The sequence below is a fragment of the Zosterops lateralis genome, assembly GCF_965231275.1.
Source record: "Zosterops lateralis genome assembly, chromosome: 11".
Taxonomy (NCBI): Eukaryota; Metazoa; Chordata; class Aves; order Passeriformes; family Zosteropidae; genus Zosterops; species Zosterops lateralis.
The window spans coordinates 1,428,517-1,453,696 of record NC_139771.1 but is presented as its reverse complement, the minus strand read 5'-3'; the positions used below and the strand labels follow the sequence as shown (position 1 = coordinate 1,453,696).

Genomic DNA, 25,180 nt, shown 5'->3' with positions numbered 1-25,180 from the left:
GCTTTCGCCTCTCCGGGCTGTGTGACAGACAGGTGCTTGTCATTCGGCGGTGCCCTGCCCGAATCGCTCTCCGGTGGGTGTGCACGGCCCCACGCCCCCGCCCCTGCCAGCCCTGCCGAGCCCTCTCAGGCTCGGCCCCCGGCAATGTGCAAGCGCTCTCTTCTCGTCTCCCTGGAAGGGCTCAACTCCACTTTCAGCTCCTCCAGACTTTCTCTGCTTTTGCCGTGCCCTCCCTCTGGTCCAGCTCCTCCTGTGCCTGCCTCTCTGCCTCGGCGCTATCCCGTTAAAAGGCTGCTGCTCCTGCTCCGCTGAACCAATGCACTGGCTGGCTTGATCTGGGATGAAGGCTGGAGGTTGTCGGCGAGGGAAAGGAGAGCTCTAGGCAGCTTTCCATTTGCAAAGTGAGCAGTAATTGCAAGAAGACAGCCTCCCCAGTTGGAATCAATAGTCTGCTTTCTTGCTGCTAAGGGCACTTTGGAGCAGCAGTAGGTCACTGAAGTAACTTCAGCACACTGCTGACTGCGGAGTTGTAAAGAACTACATGCAAGTGGCTGCAGTAGTGCTGGAAAACGCTTTGCTGTTACCAGGGACACAATAGTTTTCAAGTCATTAGAGCTTCGGTTCTGGTCCGCTCTTTCCATTACACAGAGAGGGTCATTCTTTGGAGGAATGAAGATGGAGCTGTGAATTTTTCTTTTCCAGTGTTCCAGTGTCCCCTTCTAGTGAAAGGGGGTAAGAGTGGGGAAAAAGAAGCTTTTAGAAGCAAAACCCCACTGCTGCTGAACTCAGCTTCACTTGAATTTCCCCAAACCTTTCCAGGCACAGAGAGGCACAATGCCAGAGAACCTGAATCTTCTTCGGGCTTTTGGGGGTGTTTTCTTTATCTTCTGGACAGCTTTTAACACAGCCTTAGTGGATGTGGTTGGATCGGAGCAGCAGATCCCCTTGTCAGTGTAAGTGCTTTCATGCTATTCCTCTCAGGACCATGTTCAAGGATGAGAACTTGGCTGCTCAAGTTCTCCTGTTTTTGTATTGTAGATATTTGACTGTTCCAGGGCACCTTTGCTTCTCTGTCAGCTGTGTTTAAAGTGGTTGTCTCCAAGGCGCTTGGCACTACTTGGATTTTATTGTAGGAGCATGTGTTGGTGGAGTATGTGGCCACTGAGTTTTAAGTGCTTGCATTTACTGAAATTGATGCTGTTAACTCTTTCTCATGTGGGAATTTATCATTCAGAACTGTTTTGCCATTTTATCTGCTGTTTTCCTTTCAATGGATATATGTCATGTGCCAAAGCATGTTTCTGTACAAATAAATTCTTTAAATTTTAATACTTCAGGTTGGTAGTTTCATATCAGAGGCCTTACCTTAGCACAGGTTCTAGTTTGTGCTTATACTTGTACAGCTTCACTGATCTTTTGCTGTGCTTAGGATCCTCAGTGAGCTCTCTAATGCAAAATTGCTCGGATCCTTCTGAGTGCAGCTGAAGCTGTTTCAGTCTCTGTTGCTTGCTATGACATGTGTATTACATTTCTTCCTGTCTCTTTTTTTTCCTTCACAGTGTAAAGCTCTGGGCCTCAGCATTTGGTGGAGAGATCAAATCTATTGCAGCCAAATACTCAGGTTCCCAGCTCCTACAGAAGGTAAGGATTTCTTCAGTTGTAATCAGGAAGGTTTTAACAGAGAAAATGGAGGCAGATTTAATTTTTTAAATGAACAGGGAAACCAGTGCTGTGTGTGCTTTTGTCCAAGATCTATTTTTGTATTGCATACTAGTCCCAGATGACTCTTTGCATTGCACTGTACTATCTGTAGAGTTCTTGCTTAACCTGGTATTTTTCTGCTAGGATGACTTTTTTTTTTTTTCCATTGGAAAGTAAACTCCAACACTTATTTCTTGTAGCCTAGGCTTCAGCCCAGGTTGCGGGTGTTTAGTCTGGTTGCTGCATTGTGATGATGATGTTTCTGTGCAGAAACAGCTGTTTCTTATGAAAAATGTTAACTTTCATTCAAGGGCAGAATTAGTGCATATTGTATTATTTTCAGCCCGGGCTGTATGTACACAATGCACTGTGTCAGGAGAAGGCGGCTGCACTGTTGTTTGTCATCTCTGCAGTTTTTACAATGCCATTATTCCCCCAATCATCTCAACCCAGTGCTGAGATGTATTACATCATTACAGATAAGAGGAATGAATGTGGTTATCTTCTTTCTCAGCTGCACAGCTGGGTAATAAGGTAGTGAGGTATAGCAAAAACTTGAGAAATTGGTATAAGTCTACGTAATTGGGGCAGAGGGTAATGAAAAAGCAGATTTGAGTATTGGGTATATATCAAAGACGGTTTAATTTAAATATGCAACCTATAGTAAACTTCTGTATTGTGGGCAGTTTTTTTTTACAACAGTTGCAAAAAAATGAGAGACTAAGAAGAATATGTTAGATTGAGACTGCTATTTTGGGGCATTTAACATGTGTTTCTCAAAATGCAATATGTAAATGAAAAAACATTGAGACATTCACTGATCAAAAACACTCATTCAACCCATATATTAATTTTCTGCTGATTTTTTGTAGACATGATTTTTAGTTCTGAGTAACACTAATTTTATCTTTTGCCTGATTGTGAAGGAAAATTTTCCTTGAGCTTGTAGCATTTATTTTGAAAGGCTTATATATGTGTGAAATTATATAACAGTACGTGTAGCAGCTGAAATAAAAATCTTCTGGTATCCTTTAAAATGAAAGCAACTGGCTTTAGTAATTACTAAAGACATATGAGTTCTTTAGCAGCTTGTCTTTTCAGATTTGTATACCCAGGACTGTAAAAGATGAATTTCACTAAGCGAAAATACAGAGCCATTAAGAACAAAAATATTTGCGGTCTCTTACTGCCTTTCAAGGCCTTTAAATGGCTTCACTTCAATATGTTGGGCAAACTTTCATTTTATTATGAAAATCTGGACACTCAATATTTATTATCCTTCGAGCTCACATTCTTTAAAGTCTATGTAGTCTTTTATTATCACTCTTTCTTATGAACACCTTAAATTCATAAAGCAGATGGAGCTTTCAGTTTTGATTAGTTTGTAATCAAGTATTATTAAAAAGCTTTATTTTTTTTTATTTGGCCATAACAAACAAATATCTTTATTTAACTTTGGACCCGCTCCATGCGCAGCCATTTTTGTGCAAAAATGGCTTTAGAAATGAAACCAACCCAGTGCTGAGCCCAACATTTGCCAGAAGAATATGGAATGTACCGTGTGTGGCAATCATGCTAAAATCCACAAAGAATCAGTATGGAATCCTTAATCCTCCTTCTCTTCCTCACAGTAGATGCTGCTGTCATCCTGTCTGTAATGTATTTTCTCCCTCTGAAGTAGCAAGATTGCTTCCTGTTGGTAGTTATAATTGTAGGTAATTGGAAGCTATTCACTTTACCTTTTCATCAGCATCCTTTCTGTTTCACTAACCAGTCTGTGCTCTTGTTTTTGAAGGTGGACAGTGTATATTCTTTCCAAGCTATTCTGTTTTTCTTTCTTGCTTATATTATATTTGATTATTTAATGAAAGAGAAAAGACAAAACACAGATTTGACAGGTATTTAGAGCATTTTTATTCCTCTGTCACATACTCTATTGTTTTTTTCTTTTTTTCTTCCTTCTGGTACAATAGTTTTTATAAGATGTCAGTTGCATTTTCTTTTATTTAGAATTCCAAAATATCTCTGTCTATTTAAGCTTGCTGTATCCTGGTGTTGATTGTGGTAAATGAGCCTGGATGACAGATGACTTTAGCATGTACTTTTTTATATTGTTATGAAGTCTATTTATTCTGTAAGCTTGTGTGTATAGAAACATACCAAACTTCAAGATCTGCAGGTATTTTCAACATACAAGGTCAGTGACAGAGGTTGTCACAACAGTTAAAGAGGTGATAGCACAGGAGGGCTCTAAGTACAAATGCCTTTTTTTCCCACCCCCTCCCTCCCCACTAGCCAGGCATCAAGAATATGTTTAGTATTTACTGTGAGCTCTGGGTGATCAGAGTCCATATAATTTTAAAGTCAAGATTCCACTTTTAGAAGCAGTGAGACTTCTGATATTACCGGAGGAGCCCCCATTTCCTAATTATGAATTAAGCATCCTTAAACAAGTGAAGATATAAAATGTTGCATGGTTATGGATCTGGACAGTATAGATTCCCCAACTGTCAACTACTTTGGAGTGCCATTTAGCTTAATACAGGCTTTCTAAATGAAAAATTAATGTAAAGGTTACTTGATTCATTTTGTCAGCACATGCGGTGAGTGCTGCTTTCAAAGCGATGTGCTCACAGTCGAGGCGTGATTGACAGTCCCTACTGCCCAAATGTTTTGCACATTTGAGTCATTTGACCCACACTAAAATTTCATTGAGCAAATTAATTCATGTGAGATACTCAGTAAAGAATTTTTTTGCCAGTTTACAGTTGTGAGTATTGATGGAGTTACTGCAGTTCTTAAGGTCTTGCTGTACTGTGAACATCAAGTGTGTGACCAGCACTGGTGTCCTCTTGAGTTTTAAAAAAATGTCTAAGAATATTTTGATTGCCTTTTGAAAGTGTCTTTTTTAATCCACTGCTTCCCATGTCCTAATTGAATGTTTCATTATTTTATGTGATTATGATAATCTTATCCAAGTATTTTGTTATACCTCCTAGAAGTATCTAGGATATATGACTTTTCCCAAAACTGACTGTAGATGAAATGCAGATGCTTCAAATTGCTTGGAAAATAATGGTTCAGTAAGTAATTGCAGAAATTACATTGAGGTTTTAAGCAAGATTAGCACTTAGATGTTCAACTCCTTGCTTGCACCATTAAGTGTACAAGAAAACATCCAGAAGCAAACAGGACTGTAGTATTCCTAATTTGTCTGTTTTCTGGAGGTTTTACAGTTGTCATATAGATTTGGAGAGGCTTCTTGATGCTGTAGAGATGTTCATACTCTTCGCCTACTTAGCAAATACTACTGGGGCCTAAGAATTAATTTTAATTCTCTCTTAGGTGTTGCTCTTTTTTCCTTAGACCATCAAAAGACACCTGCCTTATTGGAATCCTGACATTCTGGATTTTTTTCTTTTGTAAACACTCTGCTCTTAGTGGGTCCTCTACTGAATGTGAGAGTGTAGCCCACTGGCAAAGGCAGGCATCAAATATGGGATGCAAAGCAAGGGTTAGGTGCCAGGAACATATTCACTTCAGCTGCTGCAATTAGTGTTTTGGAAAACAGGCTTTGGGGAATGCTGCTGTTATATAGTAAAGCTCTTAAATCAGTGCAGTGTCTGTTTGTGTGAAAGTGCAGCATGGTCTATGCTTTCTCAGGCTCCTTTAGATGAGACTACTCTTTTTAAAAAAAAAATATTCTAAGCTTTGATAATTCTTCATTTCCTCCTGAACCATCAATGTTATTTATTGCAAATGTAGGAACAGTTTTCAGGTGAAAATTCCCATAATTTCTTGGTCCTTCCACAACGGTTTGCTCCTGAAGAGAAGCTTATTTCAGGCTCCGTCAGATTTTTCTTATGTAAGGAGTCTGCTGGAGCCCTCAGTGTTATGTAAGCACTGCCTGCCTTGGTCTGAAGCAGACTGGAGTCTGCATCTGCCTGCTCCTTTCAACAAATCCTTCACTGTGTTGGGAGTTCTCAGATCATTGTTTTCTCAGAGCTGGTCTTTCAGTCAGGAGAGCATTCCTGTTTTTAAAGATGCAGAACTGCATTTTATCTCCCTGGCTAGGATGGGGTACTGTATCTTGGTAGTTTCTTGCAACTGTGGAAATGTCAGTGCAAAATTAATATAACGGGGTGATTTAGATCAATTAGCATTCAGCTGGTGGATCTGATTCATACAGTACATCTATCTTTAGTTTAAATTGTATAATAGTGACTTAAATTCTTAGGCAAGTTTAGTGCAATCATCTTGACGTTAATTACTTTTCTTTTATTCTCTCTTATGTTGGTTTTGGTTTTTGTAGACTGTTTCTTTGCTTGAGACACTGCAACTACTGCTTTGAAGGAAGGGTCACGTAGGACTGAGACATGCAGGTTAAAGGATAGGGATGGACTGACATTTTGGATATCAATTTAAACTTTCGCCAGCTGAGCAATTCTGAAACAGCAAAAACCAATATATTTTTAAAATCAAAAATTGGGAAAAATTATCAATGAAATCTGTAGATGTATGTCTGTAAATCAAAAAAAAAAAAAAAAATACCCCATCAAAGGAAGTATTGCCACCCTCTGCAAAAAACCCCAAACCAACAGCAACAACCCCCTTTTCCCCACCAACCAAACCTGACACCTACCCCAAAGCCCAAATTCAAAACCCCATCAGCCATGTAAATGGCGTAGAGCTTCCCAAAAACTCTGTTCAGAGTTAATTCATTGTAATTTGGACTCCTGAAGTCTGGTTTATGTAAAATGTGTCTCCTAGCACTGACATAAAATCAAACCTTAGAAAATAAAAGAAATATACATCTCAGAATCTAAGAACAGCGTAATTCTGATGGTTAATGCAAACAATGTTTTGGAACTTGCAGAGGTTGAATCTCCATCCCCTTTAATTCCTACACAGCTTTGGGCTACATGAATGACAAGATTATTCTCCATGCCAAACTAGGTACAGAACATTTCAGTGTGCTTTGAAGTATTTAATGTTATCTGCAGACATAACAATGTAAATTCTTCTGGATAGATATTTTAACTTGTTCAAGAATAAAAAAATCAAGCACATTGTTATGCTACTAATGTATTTGGTGGGAAAACCTGGTGGGTTCCATGCTAATTTTTAGGTGGTATGTTGATCTGTAGAGGAAAGGATTAGTCTTATCAAACTATGAATACTTTCTTCTCTCTTTCTCCATAACAAAAAAAAAACAAACAAAAAAACCCCAAACAAAACAAACAAAAAAAAACAAAACAAAAAAAAACCCCACCACAAAACCAAAAAACCCACAAAACAAAACAAAACAAAAAACCCCAAAAAACCCACCCAAACCACCCCTTGGCCTTCTTTTTTTGTAATAAAGTTCTGCCTTTTCTGGAGGTATTGGAAAAAGTTCTTTCTCTTCGGTGAAGATAGAACTGCTGCATCTTGAATGATCTGTAATTTGTACTCTCCTCTCCTGTCTGTTACAGCAGGAGTAATAATTTTTTTGGTGTTGGTAATGGTTTTAAAATGTACACAAATCAGCTTGAATATCAAACATCATGTTTTAGATTTCACTTGGTCTAAAAGAAAAGCCATGCTGAATTTCACGTTTTTCTTCCTTCAGCACTCTCTATTTCACAGTATGTTCCATCTTACTTGTATTATTGAAAGCAAAAAAGTTCTATTGTTAGTATGTAAGAGGAATATGAGATGGCTCTAGGAGGTTCATGATACATGCATTACACTTTCAGTAATGTCTTTTAATATGGAAATTATTGAGCAGACAATACATCTGGAAAACATCAGATCTTGAAAGAAAGAGAATGCTAATTCCCTTGCTTAATGCATTTATGGTTGTTTGTTTTCACATCCTGTATTGGAAAATGCTTATGTTTCAAGGTTAAAGGAGCTGCTCTCCATGCAAATTATCTTGACAGTAAAGGTATGTAGAGCATGAATAGATGCTGTGTTGTAGTGGTGATTCACTCTGAAGTAACTGCTAATCAATACTCCACACTTTCATATGTCATTACTGTTCTGTAAGAGGCAGTTTTTTGTTGCTGATAATAAGTAGTAACACATTTTACAACACAAATTGTATATTGATAGGGTAGATGGTATTTTAGTTTCACTGACAGGTTTTAATGAAATACAATCAATATGTAGTTCTTGTGAAATTCCATTTTGCTTTTTTTTACATAAATTTTTTTTTGCAAAATTATCTGAATGATTTAGCGTCCACCAAGTTAATTTGTGTAAAGCTGAAGTACTTCCTTAGATTGTGTGACCAAATAGTTGCAAGATGCGTATTTGAAAAGGAAGTCTTTGCAAAAACACTTAAAATCATAGTTGGAAAGAAGCTGGTAAGGGTCTTGGTAGCTTCTCCAGAAGTGATTGATTCCAGAGACAGATAATTACTGAAAATAACCTGCCCTCAGGTCTCCCAGGGCTTTCCAGGTGAAGTTACCCATGTAATAAACGATAACCAGTACACTGGTTTTAAAGACAATAATATAAGACATGAGGGGACTGTGAGTGCTCAAGACACTCCTTCACGTAGGAGTGAACAGATTCTGCATCTGGCACATCAGAAATAGGGCAATAAAAATTTGTTCTCCATATCCATGGTAGATGTAGAAGAACCAGTCTTTAAACACAAGAATTGATTTTTTTGCTACTATCAATTTATTTATTTTATTTTATTTTATTTTATTTTATTTTATTTTATTTTATTTTATTTTTTTTTACCGAGAGAAAACCCTAGAATAGTGTGGAACTCTTGCAGGTTGGCTGTTCAGAACAGGCTCCTGGCTATTTATGTAGACTTTGTTGAACTGCTTATGTTAGGAAGATGAGCTACATCCTTTATTTTGGACTATCATCAATAACAGTAACTGTATTTCTTCTTTGATTTCTATCTATGCACTATTAATCTTTGTGTCTACATTTCCTTAAGGCATAGCTGGGGTGTCCTTCATTTTCAGAGCAGAAACAGGTTATAAACACAGTTGTCACTGCTGTACAGGGTAGCCAGGCTGGATGAAGACTTGCTGGTTTTCCCCTCCCCTTTTAAGCACACACACAAAAAATGATCTTATTAAAATAACATTTTACTACAGAGGAATAAATATGTCAGCTATAATAGACTAAACTTGTTGGAAAAAGTTTTAGACTGCTCAGATCATCTCTTGTTGGGCTTCAGGTCTGACAACCACATGAAAAGATAGCAGCAGGGTGAGGTTTTCAAAGGTGTTCCAATGTGTTCTTGTGTTATATGTAACCATGAAGTACATAATGGAACTTCAGTGGGGCTTGTAAGACCCTGGGATGCCCCAGTGAGAAAGAAAGAAATGATCAAATGTAAACTCCTGGTTGATTTCTTATGAACCTGCCACAGCTTCTAGTGCTTTGTTAGCAAAAATTGATACTTGTTAAAATTTGTTCATCACTGTTGTTATTCTTGAGAGGAATTTTCCTGAAGCATTACGTGCTCTGAAGTTTTGTCTCTTTAGGTGGAGCCTAGTTGGTTGGTTGGATGGAGTCTTCAAAGCATATAGGTTCTTGTAGTGATTCTTCATCAAAAGAGTTTAACAAGTGATTTCTTTTAATTGTATTTTCTGTCTGTCAAGATTCCTGAAAGAACTATAAACAGTTGAACCAATGCATTTCACTGAGGTGATCACAAAAAATTATAAAATCTTAGAAGGTGTTTTCTTTGTCAAAGTACCTGCTCCTACTCGTGTGTTTTGCTTTTACTTTACATCACCTCTAGACAAAGTCTTCCATGTCTTCCACTGTGGAACTCTGTTTTTCATTATGTCTGGACTCGTGGAATAATTAATTCTGGAACAGGATTTAGAAGGTCTTTTAACTCAGATTCCTGTTCAAAGTAGGGTCAAAGCTGAAACCAGAGCAGATTTCTTGGGTCTTTGAGTCTGATCTTCAAAACATTCAAGGATAGCAGTACCACAACCTCTTTGGTTTCAATGCTTGTTTCTAGTCTGGACAAGAATTTACTAGAGCTGGAACCTCCCATTTTTATTTACCTGTTGAGTGTCACTTCCACCTCCCTAAATATCGCTGGTTCATCATCTTCATAACCTCCTGGAAGGCATGGAAAGGCACAGCAAATTTTCCTGACAGGCATCTCTGAGAGCCCAGTCATAGACAACATTGTGGAATTTTTCAGTTGTTTCATCAGGTCTCAACACCTTTTCTAACCTATTATTTTAAAATAATAGGTTAAGTTCTCAGTAGCTTTATGGGCTCTTAAACTGAGCTCTCTGCTGTTTGATATTCAGGTGGGCTTTTTACCACTCACAATAGGAATATGTAACCATTCTCATAATTATGAAGTCTCAAGAGTAATTTCCATTTAGCTGATTGCATGAATAGGAGAAGACTTTTTAATTTGTTGTGGTAACACAAGAATTTATTTCCTAATCTAGGGCTAAGACAAGCCGTTTAGCTCCCAGTTGCTTTATTAGCCATTTCTTTTACCATTTTTATCCCCCTCAGTGTCTAAAGTGAACTTAGTGTTGTACAGAAAGAGTCTGTCAGCTGGCAGAAGGTTTTATGTCTTGTTGTCTATTTTAACTTTACAGTAGCTGTCAAGGGATTTCTTGGTGCTTTTATACACAAACAAGGATTTGACTTGCTTTCCTAAAAAGTGGAGTTCAAAATAATGCAGTCATAATATCTGTAGCCTGTTAGGTGATAGCACAGTGAAAATGCTGTTTGGAATGCACGATTATGAAAACTCCGGTCAGGGCCCCAGCACGCAGGGTTCTTATTGTTCCTCCAGGTCCCATTTCAATACTTGGCTATTCAACATACTTTGAAGATTTTGTGTCAAGCTATCTGAAATTGCTAACTTCAAAAACACACACACACACAAAAATCTACATACTACAGGTATTAAAATTTGATGTGTTGGGAACACATCATTGGTCACAAAATTAGATAACTATCTTCTAAAGTAACAAAGCTTCAGAGATAAAAAGCAGGAACATTCAAAATTTGGCTTTACCTTGAAGCTAAATGTCTATCATCTCCTAACAGCTGTATGAAATGTATGAATACAAAGCTGTTTGGACATGATGCTATCGTATTACATTAATAGCAATTTTCACTGATAATGAAAACTGGTAGGAGGCTAAGAGCAAAGATTTAGATTATGACTTGCAGCCATTGACTATCTGCTGACTATCAGCAGATTTATTACCCCCTACGCAATGTGCCTTTTATAATGTTTTCTGCCATTTCTTCATCAAAGTACAAGATGAAAGATGATATAGGTGGCATGAAACAGAAAAAATCTGGGTACTCACTTCACATTTCAAACATATACACTCATTACAAACTGCAATGCAGTTTTACAGTAAAAGTAGGGATACTTGAAAAGTATCCCCCATGAAAGCTTTGTGAGGGAGAGGAGTGTGAATGAAAGAAAACTGGAGAATTTCTGTTGGTCAGCTCTAATTTTCTATGTATAGATATATCTGTCTTTTATCCTGGGGCTGTGTTAGCCATTTCTTGATGGCTTTCTTAAGTCCTTTAGTCTTAAACTCAAAAGAAGTCCTTAAGCACAATGCTAATTTAACCTGTAATGACACAGACAAATCTGGTGCATGCAGTGGTGGTAGGATTTCAGAGAGAGTGCCAGAAACCTTAAATTGAAAATTAAAACTGCAAGTGAAACTCTTCCCTCTCCCCAACTAGAGACATATTTTCCTATTTTTCTGTGTAATATGGACCTAGTAATACTTCCTTTTCCCTCAAATTTTAAAACTTGGAATTAGAATTAGGGGCAATGCTTCATTATAGGGAGTTTAGCATATAGAGAGAATTGGCTGGTGAAGAACGCCCTTAGCATATGGATATGGAAAAAGAGGGATGTGGAATGGAATGGATCAGCTCTGAGAGCTATGAGGCATTAATTTTAACACACTATTTAAATATAATTTCTAGCACTGAGGAAAAATAAATGGTTTCCTGTAACAGCCCTGAATAACTACAAAATTGATAAAACCTCTCTTATTCCCGTTGTTGATATTTGGTGTCTGTAGCTGGCCATAAATCTCCATGTGGCATTGCACTGGCGAGTGAGATTGAGCCCTTTTTTGTCAGAAGATGAATCCCTGCTGTGCTTTGAATACCAGATGATATGCTCTGCTGATATGAGAAAGTAATTTGCAAATTTTCAAACCTTTTCTTCTTTCCCTTATGATTTTTTCCATGCTGGTATTTCTTTCTTATTATCCATTTTCCACGTAACTACAGTTCTGCGCTACTTTTCCCTGTCTGGATCCTTCAGACTTTTTCTGACCTATTCTGGTTTTCTTCCAAGTAAGATAAACAAGACTCTTTTTGGAATCAAATTCACAATTGTTAAATGCAGCTAAATTGGGAATTGAGCAATTTTATATATAATTTTATGAGAGTCTGATTATTTCTGTCTACATTTCAATTGCCATCGAAGTTTATTTTCATGTGTGTTTTTTCTCACTCTGTCCTTCTTTTTACTCCCACTTGTTTACAGCCATTGCTTTTTTCCCTTGGAAATTTTTGTCATTAATGTCATTTTTCTGTTCCTTTAGTGGCTGTAATTATAATGCTGTGGTAAGGATCTGGTCACCTGAGAAAATGATGCAGAAATAAAATCAGTAATAGCTTAGTAATTCTTTCATACCTAAGAATGGGGAAAAGTTTTGCAAATACAGCTGTTTTTCTTAAAATCTTTTCATTAAATTATGATGCATGAACCTTTAAAATGAAGAATAAATAGATTAGGATCTATTAGTGCACTTTATACATTGTGAATATCATTGGAAAGAGAGGGTGGTTATTTTCCCAGTAATAGCCAATATACTTTGTTTTGCCTTGGATGGCATGTGCAGGAAATGGGGTGGGAGGGACAGAATTCCCTCCAAAACCAAAGGGAAATTCTGTCATGGAAGGGGAGGAAGTTTTGCAGAAGCTACTGCAGGATCAAAAAGCAGCTAAAGGTGAGAACCGGGACACATAAAAGTGGCAAAATGAAGAGGAATAGAACACATCAGGAGCAAATAAGCAAAATGACTGAAGAATGTTGGTTTTTTCTCCATATTTTAAGACAATTGGAAAATAAATATATTTGTATGAAATTCAGGCAATATTTGTATTCTGGTGATTATTTTTGAAGAATCTATTGAATAAATAACATATTAAAATATATAAGTCATAGAAGGTCAAGCTTACTTTTTTTGAGTGTACAAGTACCACATGATTTAAAACTTTAGCCAAGAACTAAAAATAAGAAGAAATTATATGCTAAGAAATGTAAATTTCAAGTCAGGAGAAGCATCTGAAATTAAACTGGATTTTGTAATGATGTAATTCTGACTTTTGTATTTTTCTTTTCAGATGCTTAATATTGGAATGCTTAAACACTTTCAAAAATCTTTAGATTGCTTTGCCAAAGTCCTTTATTGTGTACAACCCCAATGTAATAGGAATATAGTTCAGCTCCCTTCATAAATTGGCACTGCTCCTGTCCAGTCCACCTTAAGCATGTTATTAATGTAGATATATATTTTGTTCAGTAGAACTTCCTCAGCATTGCAAGATGCCTAGGGAATTTTGTCAGAAAAAGGATGGCAGAGCACAGCATTATATGAGAGATTGGGACCTATACTTATGTGTTGGAATAATTCAAACCTTAGTGTATAGTATTATTCATGTAGACCATATTTATCTGATTGCATGCTGCTTATTTATCTTGGTTTATAAATATACAGGAGTCGAATTATTGAAAGCTCTAATTATTCTGAACATAATTTGTCAGACAAAACCAGCTGCTAACTCAGCTCTTCTCAAGATTCTTCAGTAAAATAATGTCTTGAAAAGTACAGAATTCCCATTCCTCACACAAATCCTCTCTGCCTGTTGGGTACCTTCCTCTCCAGAGTCTAGTAAAAGCCTGGATTTTTCTGGTGTGACTGAAAGGACAAGAAATCCAGGTACAGTGTACTGTGGCTTGCATTGCTTGGACTTTACTCACAGGAAATTTTTCAACATTATTTAACCTGTAGGTCGGCAGAGATGAATTCTTTCCCATCTTGGCTGAAATGTTGATACATTCATTGTCTAGTGTAGCCATTAAGCTGAATTAAATAATGCTCCTGCTTTCAAAGCCTTCAAAAAACCTGCAGTTCTAGTTGGCCCCTGACCTGGTGATTAACCTTATGCAATTCAGTTCTGAAATGTCTTCATGCATGTGTATAAGTATGTGGAAAGTTCTCCTTTCTGTGTGCAGTTTAAAAACATTTTGATGGCAACTTCTGTGCAAAATTTACTTCCGTGGTGTGTGCTTTAATAGGGTTTTTTTAATAAAATGGGGTCAAATATCCCAAGTAGGTATGGATGAATGAACGATCTAGTTTACTGAACAGGTCAATTATCTGTAACTTTGCATATATAGCGATGCTGTCAAGAAACTAAACAAAACAAAACAAACCTCCCCCCCCCAAAAAAAAAAAAAAAAAACAACCCAAAACAAAAAAACAAACAAAAAAACCCCCAAAAACAAAACACAAAACCACAAAAAACTAGAAAAAGCAAAAACAAACAAACAAAACCCCCCAAAACCCCATCTATATGGCATTTTTAGTATCTGTTTCCAAAGGCTTAGGAGCTTGAAAGGAAACAAGGTCTGTGCAAGATTAATGTTATTATTTCAGTCTCATCTGGAAGTACACTGATTATCATAACATTTGAATGCACACCAGTTCAGGATCCATTGAGGCCGATGCAGATGGGAGTCACTTCTCCTGTTGATGTCAGTGGCTCCTCTGCACTAGCCTTGTGCCTTTTAGGGTAGTTCGTAATGAAAAGTTCTTGTCTAAAGAGTTGTGTACCTCAATTATTGTCGAAGAATAGCAGATTCTCCATTGAGGGTCTAGGGCTAAAATCAACACTGCTGATGAGAAATGATATAAAGAAGAAAAGTGAAGAAAAGAACTGTTGCTGACAGGTAGTTAAGGCAGCAAACAATTTCCACATATATCTAGGATATATGAGCAGGCCTGCATCTACTGTGACTGCATGCTGCTGTGCAAGCCTTTAAACCAGTTTTTGGAATGCTGAATTCTGTATAAACTGTAAAAGCATTGGATCTTCAGTCTGGTAGTTTTCTTTTATATTTAGAATAGTCATACACAATTATGAGACTGTTATCTGTGATGAAACTATTCTCTTGGAAAAGAGGTGGAGAATGTTTGAAGGGGCAATGTTCTGCAGACTAGGAAAAACATTATGGTTTAAATATGAAGAGTAATTATAAATCTTCTTGATGGCTTCTCATTAGGTCAAGCTGTAATTTATTTCATTGCAAAATATGTACTTTGCTGATTTCTACTTTTTCTCCTTGGTGGGTAGGAGGTTAGAATTGAAAGATGGCTTTTGTTTCCTTGTTTAATTGCCTAAAAGGAGAAGTGACTGGAATAGAATCCCATTTCTTGTAGGGGAACAATAAAATGAGATTCTCTCACCTACTGATTTCAAAATATGCACTTCTTAATTCTTCTGTTCATTGCCTCCCACAGGAGCTGGCAATCCTTCTGTGACACCAACTCTTCTCTGTCCTTGTGTCACGTATAAAGAATTGCTTTTTTTTCCTTTTTAATGAGTGGCTTGATATACAACATATCTTTTGCCTTAAGCATTTAGTTCTATTCTCCTTTCTAATAAATTTAATTTCATTCCCCCCCCCCCCAATCCTCTGTCCTTGCTTCAGGCTTCTGATATTATTTGATAATTGGCTTTTTCATAATACAGTTTATTTAATCCTGTTTTCTGATTTACTCCTGTGTACTAACTTTATTTTTTAATATACATACACATATATTAAAGCTGTTAGTACCTTCTCAGCTCTTGGAAATACCGCAATACCTGTCTGATTAAATATAAAAGCTAACTTTGATGTACATAAAGTCCCTGTGGGGGTGGTGACTCCCCCACTTTCCTGGACAGCCTGTGCCAATGCTTGACCACCCTTTCAGTGATGAATTTTTTCTTAATATCCAATCTAAACCTCCCTTGGTGCAACCTGAGGCTGTTTCCTTTTGCCCTATCACTTGTTAACATGGACCTCTGTCTCTGCCAGTGTCATTCAGCCTCCTAAATGCCCCTTGGTTTTGACTGCATTTAGTCTAGAACTTCTTGGCTGTAGGATGTGATTTCATCTAGAAAGTGCAAATTATTCTCCTCTTGTTCATTGTGCATGAAACAGCTCAAGGTCATGATTTGCTATAGTTGCAGAAAGAAACTGATCTAGTTGGCTGTTTTTTAATGGCAACCACCTTCATTTAGACAGAGACACTGTTTATAGGATTTTACAACTGCAGGCTGAATACTGTGCTAGAAAGGGGTAACAATAGCAATTGTGTAGTTTTATGTTTCTTTTTTGATTGCATGTTTAAAATTCCTGTTCCATCTTTTTTCTCTTATTGCTGTTGATAGATTTTACAAGATATGTTCTGTGTATATGTACACAGCCATATGCCATCCTTCAGAAACAAAACTCCCCAAAACCTTGGAAAACTTTGTATTACATTTGACTGTATGACGTAGCTGTATGAAGCATTATGAGGTTTGGTAAAAAAAGATACGGAGCCATTTGAATACACCTTATTGTCTGAGATGGGGACATTTATCACTCATGAGTTATATACTGTGTTCTCTATTCTTTGTTTACTCTGTCTAAATAGTCCTTAAAATTATATAGTAGAATTGTGATATGATTCCAAGTCTGGATGAGGTTTACAGGGTAAACTTTTTTATTTTTTATAACATGTCATGCAGGAGCACAAGAAAAAGGCTGATAAGAAAAAAAACACCTGTACAGGTGCCCCCCTGTGCCATGTATTCATTATACATTCAAGGATTGTTCTACCTGTGCAGGGATAAAAATACCCAAGCACTGCAGCAAGATGTTGTATTGCAGGTGGTGTTTGTCCAGGCATGAAAAAACCCTTCCTTACTCTGGTTTTCTGAAATGCAGAGGAATTGTGAACAGAGATTTACTTTGTTGTGCTACATAAGTATTAACTATTGTCTATTATGAACTAGAGAGGTAAAGGAGGAAGACAGTAGGTGAAAGGTGGATACCATTGTTCATTGTCCTAACAAGCCAAGTCTCTTGTCTGATGTTCTAGCAGGATTTGATTGCTGGGTTTCTTTTTTTAAGATACCGTCTGGATTCTTCCCTGACCTCTTAAAGAGACAAATCCTTTCCATATAAAAGTATCCTTTGCAACTTCCTTACCGTAAAGTTATTGCATGCTTGTAAACTAAAAATAGAAAGAACAAGAGTTAAAAATAAGCAACACCCCCAAGGACATCTGATGTGCCCATAGCATGCTGTGAATGAGATCTTAGCTTTACTTAGTGATTTTTGGTGTGTGTTTCTTTTGTTTGAGGTTCATTTTTGTTTTTCCTGAGGTTTTATAAGCTATTGGACAAACTGGAAGTTTGGAACTTAAACCATGTACATCCAGTCCCGTGTAGAAGTGGTATTTTAGTAGTGCTTGGCTACTGTCTATGCAACTGCATAGCTCAGAGCTGCTGCTATGTCAGGTTTTCAGGAATAAAGAGGACTAAAAAAATCAAAATCCTAAAAACAGTCACTAGTATATTTTGGGGGAGGATGGGGTACAGCTATAAAAAGCTCTCACTTTGTTTGGAATGGTTAAGCAAATTCAAAGAAAACCAGAGAATTGTTGAGGAAACTAGACTTGTGGAATCATCTTATTACTAAGGTTGGGTGTGTAGCTGGCATCAGAGGGAAAATAGTAGAAAAGAAAAGAGCTGGAAATGAAGGAGTTTGTAGGTTGGCCTGTGAGCCAGGTGTAGAGGCAGATGTGTTGTGGTGACCATGTCTTGCCAAATCTGCTAAGCTGCCTTCTGAGGAGTCTCTGCCCCAAATGCTTTTGAAACAGAATATAAAGCAACTGCTCAAAGGGAAGTAATTATTTATTAAAACATTTATAAAATTAGGATTAAAGTTTTAATCAAAGGGGGAATTTTTTATTACAATATCCCGTATTTTTTGATATCTGCTGGCTATCCTGTGTCAGACACAAAGGTGTTTCTGAAGGTCAGTGTTGCTTAGGTGCTCATTTCCTCAGCTCTTCTGTTCTGGAATTGGGAATGGCAGCACAATAAGACAACAGTAGGTGTTTATCCCTTTGTCTAGGCATAGTTCAGTCCTCTTTTTTCTTTTTTTTTCCTCTCACCAAAGGTAAATTCCTCTTGTAAACAGTTGGCTTTTAGTTAGTTGGCTGATACTGAAAGATAAACTGCAAAAGTTCCAGAGGGTTTTAAGTCATCCTGGGAATTTTAGCTGTACTGGCTAATAGTCCCAGCATGGAATCTTTGGTGCACAGCTCTCAGTCCAGACCACACTTTGTCTATGAGCAGATCCTTACCTTGACTTCAATAAGTTTAACCCTTCATTCCCAGAATCAAATTAATGACAAACCCTTCCTCCACCACCACCCACTTCAGCCCTGCTGCTTTGGGGGTGAGCTGCCTGAAAAGTTCCAGTATTCAGATTCCACTCTCTCATGTGTTTCTCTGCTGAGCCTTTCTCATTTGGTTGGAATAATAAGCAGTAGATTGTTATTAACAAGCAAACTAGAACAATTGCAAACAGGCAAAATATTGGTTGCTGAGGATAATTTGCCCTCCTCCTCCAAATAAGAGGATGCAAATTTTTAGGCAAATTATTCCACCCTCCAGAAGGTCCTCTTTAACCACTGCCATGTGCAAGCCAGAATTTTTATGTGATCTGTCTCAACTTTTAAAAGAACCCCTTCAGCATTCCTGCAGTTACTGAAACATTTTGTATCTATGACACAAGCTTTCTTAAAAATTTATTTTCCTGTTTCACACAATAAACTTGGTCAACACAGAAAAAAACCAATCAAATCTCATGAAACTCTCTTATCTTTCTGGGATTTATTACCATTTGGCAGAATTAAAACACCTTAAGGATATTCAGTTAAGCTTTGACTCGTTTTATGCTTCTGTCCTCAGGAGTGCTCAGCCTAACGTGGAGATTTTCCAGTTCCATTTCATTTCATGTGTTATGGGTACTTTATTTCATCAAGTCAGGAGAAGCATTTTAATCTCCTAACACTCTGCCACGAGGCAAGGTGTTTCAAGGAAATGTTACCTGTTACACTGTTACAGCAGACAAAAAAAATAAATCATACGGGATCCATAATAATATTTTATTAGCTTGACCTATTAAGTAGCTTTTCCACCTTTTTGTGACAATTTCTGTAATAGAGATCAGGAGAAGTGTCAGTTTTTCACTGTGAAAATGGTAAAGCAATTACACACAGCTCTAAGGCATTGTATTTTGAAGTTTTATGTTTAATGCAAGACTTTCTTCCAAGCTTAAAAAATGGGAAGGAATTTCAAAAGTGTTTTGATAATGGTCTGGGATTCTTCTGTGGAACTTTTTTCTTGCGTTTACTGTTTTTTGTCACAGGATGGCAGCATGAGTAAGACCCTAAGAAGGTATAGCAGGGAGTCCTTTTTGATGTATTTTAAAGATTTCTACAGGGTTAGATTTGCTGTCCTTCAAAGGGAGACATCTGCTATAATTTTGCAGCCTAAAGACTGATTGTTTGCAATGCTAGTAAATCATCTTATGATCTGGAGGGCAAATTATGAAGGGATGAAGTAGATAAGCTTCTCATTGGAAAGATAAAGTTTCCATTCAGATCAGGCTTTTGAATAGTATTGACTTTTATACATTTCCAAATAAGAATCCAGGTTTCATTTTTAGCATGCTTGTATATGACTTGTAAATTTTTTCCTTTGTCACTGGACTGACAACTTCTGGCTTGTCAGAGTATTTCACAAAACATGTAATTGAGTCTGAATCAAATGCCTGGATCCCTAAACCCTGATGCAATCTTAGCTATTAGAACTTTGTAGGCCAAATCCATTTTTAAAATGAGTTATTTGATCATTGTTTTAACCAGGTCCTGGGGAAGATCTCTCACAAAATGACTGGTTTTGCCAGACACCTACTACTACTAGACATCCCCCTGTCAAGTGCAGTGATTGTGTCCCAAATATCTCATCTGGAAAAGCACCTGTTTTTCAGATTAAGTTGTTCTTGAACATGTACGTGCTTTCTGATTTGTACGAAATTATGGATTGATTTTTTTCTTGCCATCCGTTGCCTTTATCCTCAAAACTGTAGAATATAGAAGGAAGAAACCCAACTTCTATTTGTGACCTAATGATTTTTCCTTTTATTTCTGTTACTCAAATCTAAACTTTCCAAATTTTACAGCCTTAGATTCCCTTTAATTATATTGTCTATAGATAAAACTATAGATAGTTTTGTGTCCTGCTCCACTGTTATATTTGGGAGTTTTATAACTGAAGAGTCAGGCTTTCAATACTTGTTCCAACATTGAGAGATATGAAGAAAAATATTTTCTTACTGAAAACTCTCTGTATGGTAGACTGAATTTTTCACCCTCTTTCCATAGATTAATACAATACAAAGATCCTAGGACATATCTTTATGACCAAGCTAAGCTTTGGAAGTCTGTGGCTTGGGTACAGAGAGCAGTTTCCGTTCAGATAAGAAGCAAAAACTTTCAGTCTGAAATAAGCCTAGTATTAGCCATCATATTTATACAACTTATAGCTATTAGTAGTAAATGCAGAATGGTGAGGGGCAACAGATGGAGATCTACTTATTCCATTTTTTCCCATAGGAACAAGAATTGTTATTATAGGGCATAGTCAATAGAAAGGGGGAATAGAAGAGGAGGGGGGATGAGGTTTGGGTGGTACATGTGCTGACATACCACTTGCTGTGATTATTCTGACTGTGTAATCTCTCTTTCCCTGCAGACTTCTTTCATATTGGATCTTAATTTGCCACCGCAGACAATTCTGCTATAAACCACTTAGAGTTGTCATATGCTCTCACATAATGCTGTGTCAACCACAAAGCCAACAATGTCTTTGATCACTTCTGTGGTGTTTATTAGTCACTTTCCTTTCAGGAATTTCTGGGCCCTTTTGAAAGCTTCAAAGAATTCTACTCCAATCCTGCATCAAACCAAGACACCCTTCAGCTGAAGAGGGCTCTGCATTATCCCTGCAGATGCCATTGGTGCTGGTTCTGAGTCTACAGAGGAGTTCATGAACAGCACTGTGGTGCTTTTCTGCTGCTGCTGGGGAGATAAGCAAACTTATGCTGTAGTGCTCCCAGCTGCCAGTAATTTTAGAGGCTTTAAGTATAATGCTCACTGTGCAGATTTACATTTACAAATTCTATTACTTTGTCCATTTTATTCTGTGAGTGGTTCATGTCCTTCCTATTCATTTTTCTGTGTATCGAGTGTTATTTCAGCTCTAATTTGTTTGACATTCTTGGTAGTAGTATATTTGTATTCACAGAAAAGCATGTGAACAATTTCATCTATTGATGCTGTACAATGTGCCTATTAGATATACAAGTAGCAGTTGAATATATCACCGACCATTGTTAGGCCTCTTCAAATGATAATGTGCCCACGTTCCTCTGTGAGGCTGATGCAGCATAAGAATGAGTCTGCAATCTTCAAGGACCTGCATGTTGTGCTAGCAGTGACCAGAAATCGAAAGTAATTACTTCCATTGCTCATGCAGTGAATAGCAGGGAATATGTGTAGTTTCATTATGTTCATTAGTTTAACTTGTAGATTGCAGCCATTAGCAAAGCACAGAGTTGCAGTTCACCTGGCTCAGCTGTGGAGCTCATCCCGTTCCCTTGGTGGCATCGTGAGCAGAAATAGAGTGAAGAGTTCTTGGTCATTCTCCAGATATTTCCACTTGAAGTGTGGAATCAGCCAGAGAGTGACTTTTAAAATCTCTAGTTATTCAATACCAGCTCCTTCACTAAAATGCCTTTGTAGAGTGATACTTCGTATGCAATGATAAAAATACATACACAAATCTTCTTATTGGCCTCTTTTTAAAGAGCTGTTTCTGCATATTTGGAAGAAGTATGAATATAAGGAGATTTGCTCTCAATATCCCAGGAAAGAGCAATTATGCTTATTTTTGTCCTTTTTGGTTAAAAGTTCTAATAGTAATAAGTGATATTACATAAAGGTATCTCAGTGTAGCATAACTAGAGAGCTGTCAAGTCCATGTTCTAAGATCCCCTTGAAGGCAAGTATTAAGAATGACAACTTGTTAACACTTATTTCCTGAGCTGAGTTTTAGGCAAATCTACGCATTTCACAGAAGCAACTGTATAGAACAGCAAGTATGTGGGTGTTCTCAGCAGGATCACAGTGTGCTGCTACCAACAATCTCACTAAAAAATTGCAATGAAACAAGAAGGAAAACAATGATCTGCTAGTAATGTATATGCTAGTGAATGAAGTACCTGATATAAATAGCTCAAATACATCACAGTTGCAAAATGGAGCAAGATCATCCTAAGTGGAATGTTAATTGGGCAGCTTCTTTTGGCTTGTGTAGCTTCTCACTCCTCAGAGAGAACTGGGGAAATATGATGCAGAGTTCTTGAAATGCCTGCTTTGACGTGATTCTGACTTAATGTATTCAATAGACAAGATAAACTTAATAGAGAAGGCAAGCTCATGGGTGGCTGAATATGGGATTTTGTCACGCTATTTTGGCATGGCAGCGTTTTTGAAGCACTTATGGACTTCAAGAAGTGAGTAGAAAGCAAGTGACTTCCTTGCTTTTGAATTTTCTCTCAAACTCAGAATTTGCCAAGGAAAATGTTATTTGGTTTGAATTACTGAAACAGCATGCTCAGTTGGCCTTAGAAAAAATAAATGGTGCAGTAGGTCCTTGCTGTGCTGTTGAGAGTAGTAGCACTGGATTGCCATCTCTGTTAACTACAGCATAAATGATCTGAAGTGTAGAGGTGAATGCAAGTTCTGTGCATGATTAGAGTCTGTACTGATCATCTTTTATACCAAAGGGCAGGCACAAAGTTGGAAAAGTCATTTCTTGGTACTGTGTGTGTCTGTGTGCCCTAAGGACCACAGGCAGGATTCTTACATTGTGTTTGTTCACCCATATATCCTGTGAGGGATTGCAGCACCAAACTGTTATACTTTGCACTCAATACCATTAATCTAAAGGGTGTTATTTAACTTATGCTGGGTTATTAGCTGTAACCTTGAAAACCAGTGAATAAAAAATGAAAAGTATCCTGATGCCAAGCAGTATTTCTTGAAAATGCAGTGCCTGGATTCAGTAATTGTCATTAACAACAGAAAGGAGACAATGCCAGCTAAAGTATTGATTTTAGATCACTTGTTATGTAGTAAACAAAGTAAATGGTACTATCATACAATTTGGGAACTTGAAGGCCTATCTCCCCTCCCCCATTTTTTCCCCCTCATCCTCACACACTCCAAGATACTTTGGGGTTTAATTAGCAACTGGACCTCCCCACACACACTCACCATTCTCTTTGATTATCATAGTATCGTAGCTTCTGTAGGACTGTAGGATACTGGAAATTAAATGTTTACTGAATTCATCATGCTGTTAGGAAAAGGATTATTGACTCTAATGTGTGTTGCTTAGTTGTGGGCATAGGAAGAATTTAGCATTGTCATTAATGAACCTTCAAAATTTTCTTAGGAAAGAATGAATTAGGGTTATGTGCACCTGACATGCCTAGTGATTCAAAGCATGATGGGGAATTCTGATAAGAATTGATTTCTTAATATGGCTGATAATTGAAAAGGGGAATTCTTCAAACAAGATGGGCTTTGCATTAAACAATGTATTTTACTATGTATAATTTTAATTATTTTACACGTATCTTTTCAAAGTAATTTTTTCTGAGGTTTTTATTTAAATGTAGAGGTTGCTTTTTTAAAACAAAGTTTTATTTTAGAACTGTGATTATTTTGGTTTTAAATTAGTATTTTGAATTTAACAGGTCTTGTGTTTTGTCTATTTATAGTTTAATTTCTGTCAAACTGTGTAATGTCTTTCACGTAATTTAAATTCATGAGTTCTGAAACTCATGATCGTGTGAGTCTTTCAGTTACAGGGTCTATAAGTGTACTGGAATAACTGCACAAAGGAATAGTAACTCTGAGCTTACAGTCTTTCAATATGTGAGAAAAAAGTAATGTTTGAAGAGCAGGGGGTTTTGTTTTGCTACTCTGTTTCAAAGGAGTAGGAAATGTGATGTAAGAGGTTCAAGTACCGTGCTACATCCCACACCCCCTCTGTTATTTCTCTCCCCTCATGAGAATGCGCTGTCTTGGCTACTTCTTGTCATTTTCTGCTTTGTTTTGAGGCAGAAAAAGAGAAAATCTCTTGGCTGGCATTCTGGTAGTGATTGCAGTTAGTGGATACCAGCTTCAGCCAGAAGGATTTTGTAAAAGTTATTTTTTTAGGGTTATTAAATTTTTACTTATCTGTTTTGTGGATATGGGCACATAAATGTTTATAAAGTACTTTCTGAAAATTGAGGGAAGGTGTTAGAAAAGTATAAAGCAGAGCCTTTCTCCTGTTCTCTACCATAATCTTCAAAAGGGATTAAACTTAAAGACTGCCTGGTAGGACCAGTTCTGGGAAAGTAACACGGTGTTTCAGCTCAATTCACATGCCTCGAGACTGGGGAGAGGCTTTTCAAGAGTTGTATTTCCAGAGCCAGGCTTAGCCATATTTGTTTGCTGTCTTTTGTACTGAGCCATAAAGTTTTCTTTCACTGTAGAGAGTTGACACACTATTTCATATTTTTGAGTGTAAGAACAGTCTGTTATCATTAATAACTAAACTCCAAATTTCACAAAATGTCATTCTCCTGGAAAGTTTTCTCTAATGGATATCATTCCATTTCTGTAAAGCAATTTTTTTTGTTGTTGTTTCTGAAGGTATTCTATCCCCACAGAATAGCCTGATGATCTGGGGAGCTGATAAGCCTCCCAGTGATACTGATTAACATGTGGCCAGAGTCTAATAAGCAACATGCTAATGTATCAATCTCTGAGGGTCCAGCCTTTGCAGAGAAGTGGCTGTAATTAATTTGAGTGAGACTGGTCCTCGGAGGTGTTTTGTAAATCAAAAGGTTTAATAAATAAAAATATCAAAATATCAAATGTTACAAAAAACAAATGATAAGCCAAGCACAGGTGTCTGAGGAAACCTCAGACACCCTGCCGTGAACACCCCAAAAAGCCCTTTACTTACTTTGTGCTTCTTCTTAAATACTGAATGTTTTAGGAGGGAAAATCTGACTTGCAGCCAATAGGATCACCAAGAGGCTTTGAGTTACACTCTCAGAGCCCAATCCAGTTACACTCTCAGAGCCCAATCCATGCCCTTGTGCTGGTGCTGAGCCAATCCCTGTCGGGAGAGTATTGAAGTTTCTGGGTTCTTTACCTTAAGGGGTGAGCCTTAAACTTTTCCCTGCATGGAAAATACT

General features: G+C 37.4%; 1 protein-coding gene across 1 annotated transcript in view; it reads left to right on the top strand.

The window, feature by feature from the left end:
- Positions 1-834: 834 nt before the first annotated feature.
- CACNA2D3 (calcium voltage-gated channel auxiliary subunit alpha2delta 3) overlaps positions 835-25,180 on the top strand; it is a gene marked incomplete at both ends in the record, with an annotated part of 408,746 nt that continues 384,400 nt past the window's right edge. The window contains 2 exons of the mRNA XM_083869455.1: positions 835-953; positions 1,560-1,641. Coding sequence (XP_083725581.1) covers positions 835-953; positions 1,560-1,641 — 201 coding nt within the window. The remainder of the gene's footprint in view (positions 954-1,559; positions 1,642-25,180) is intronic.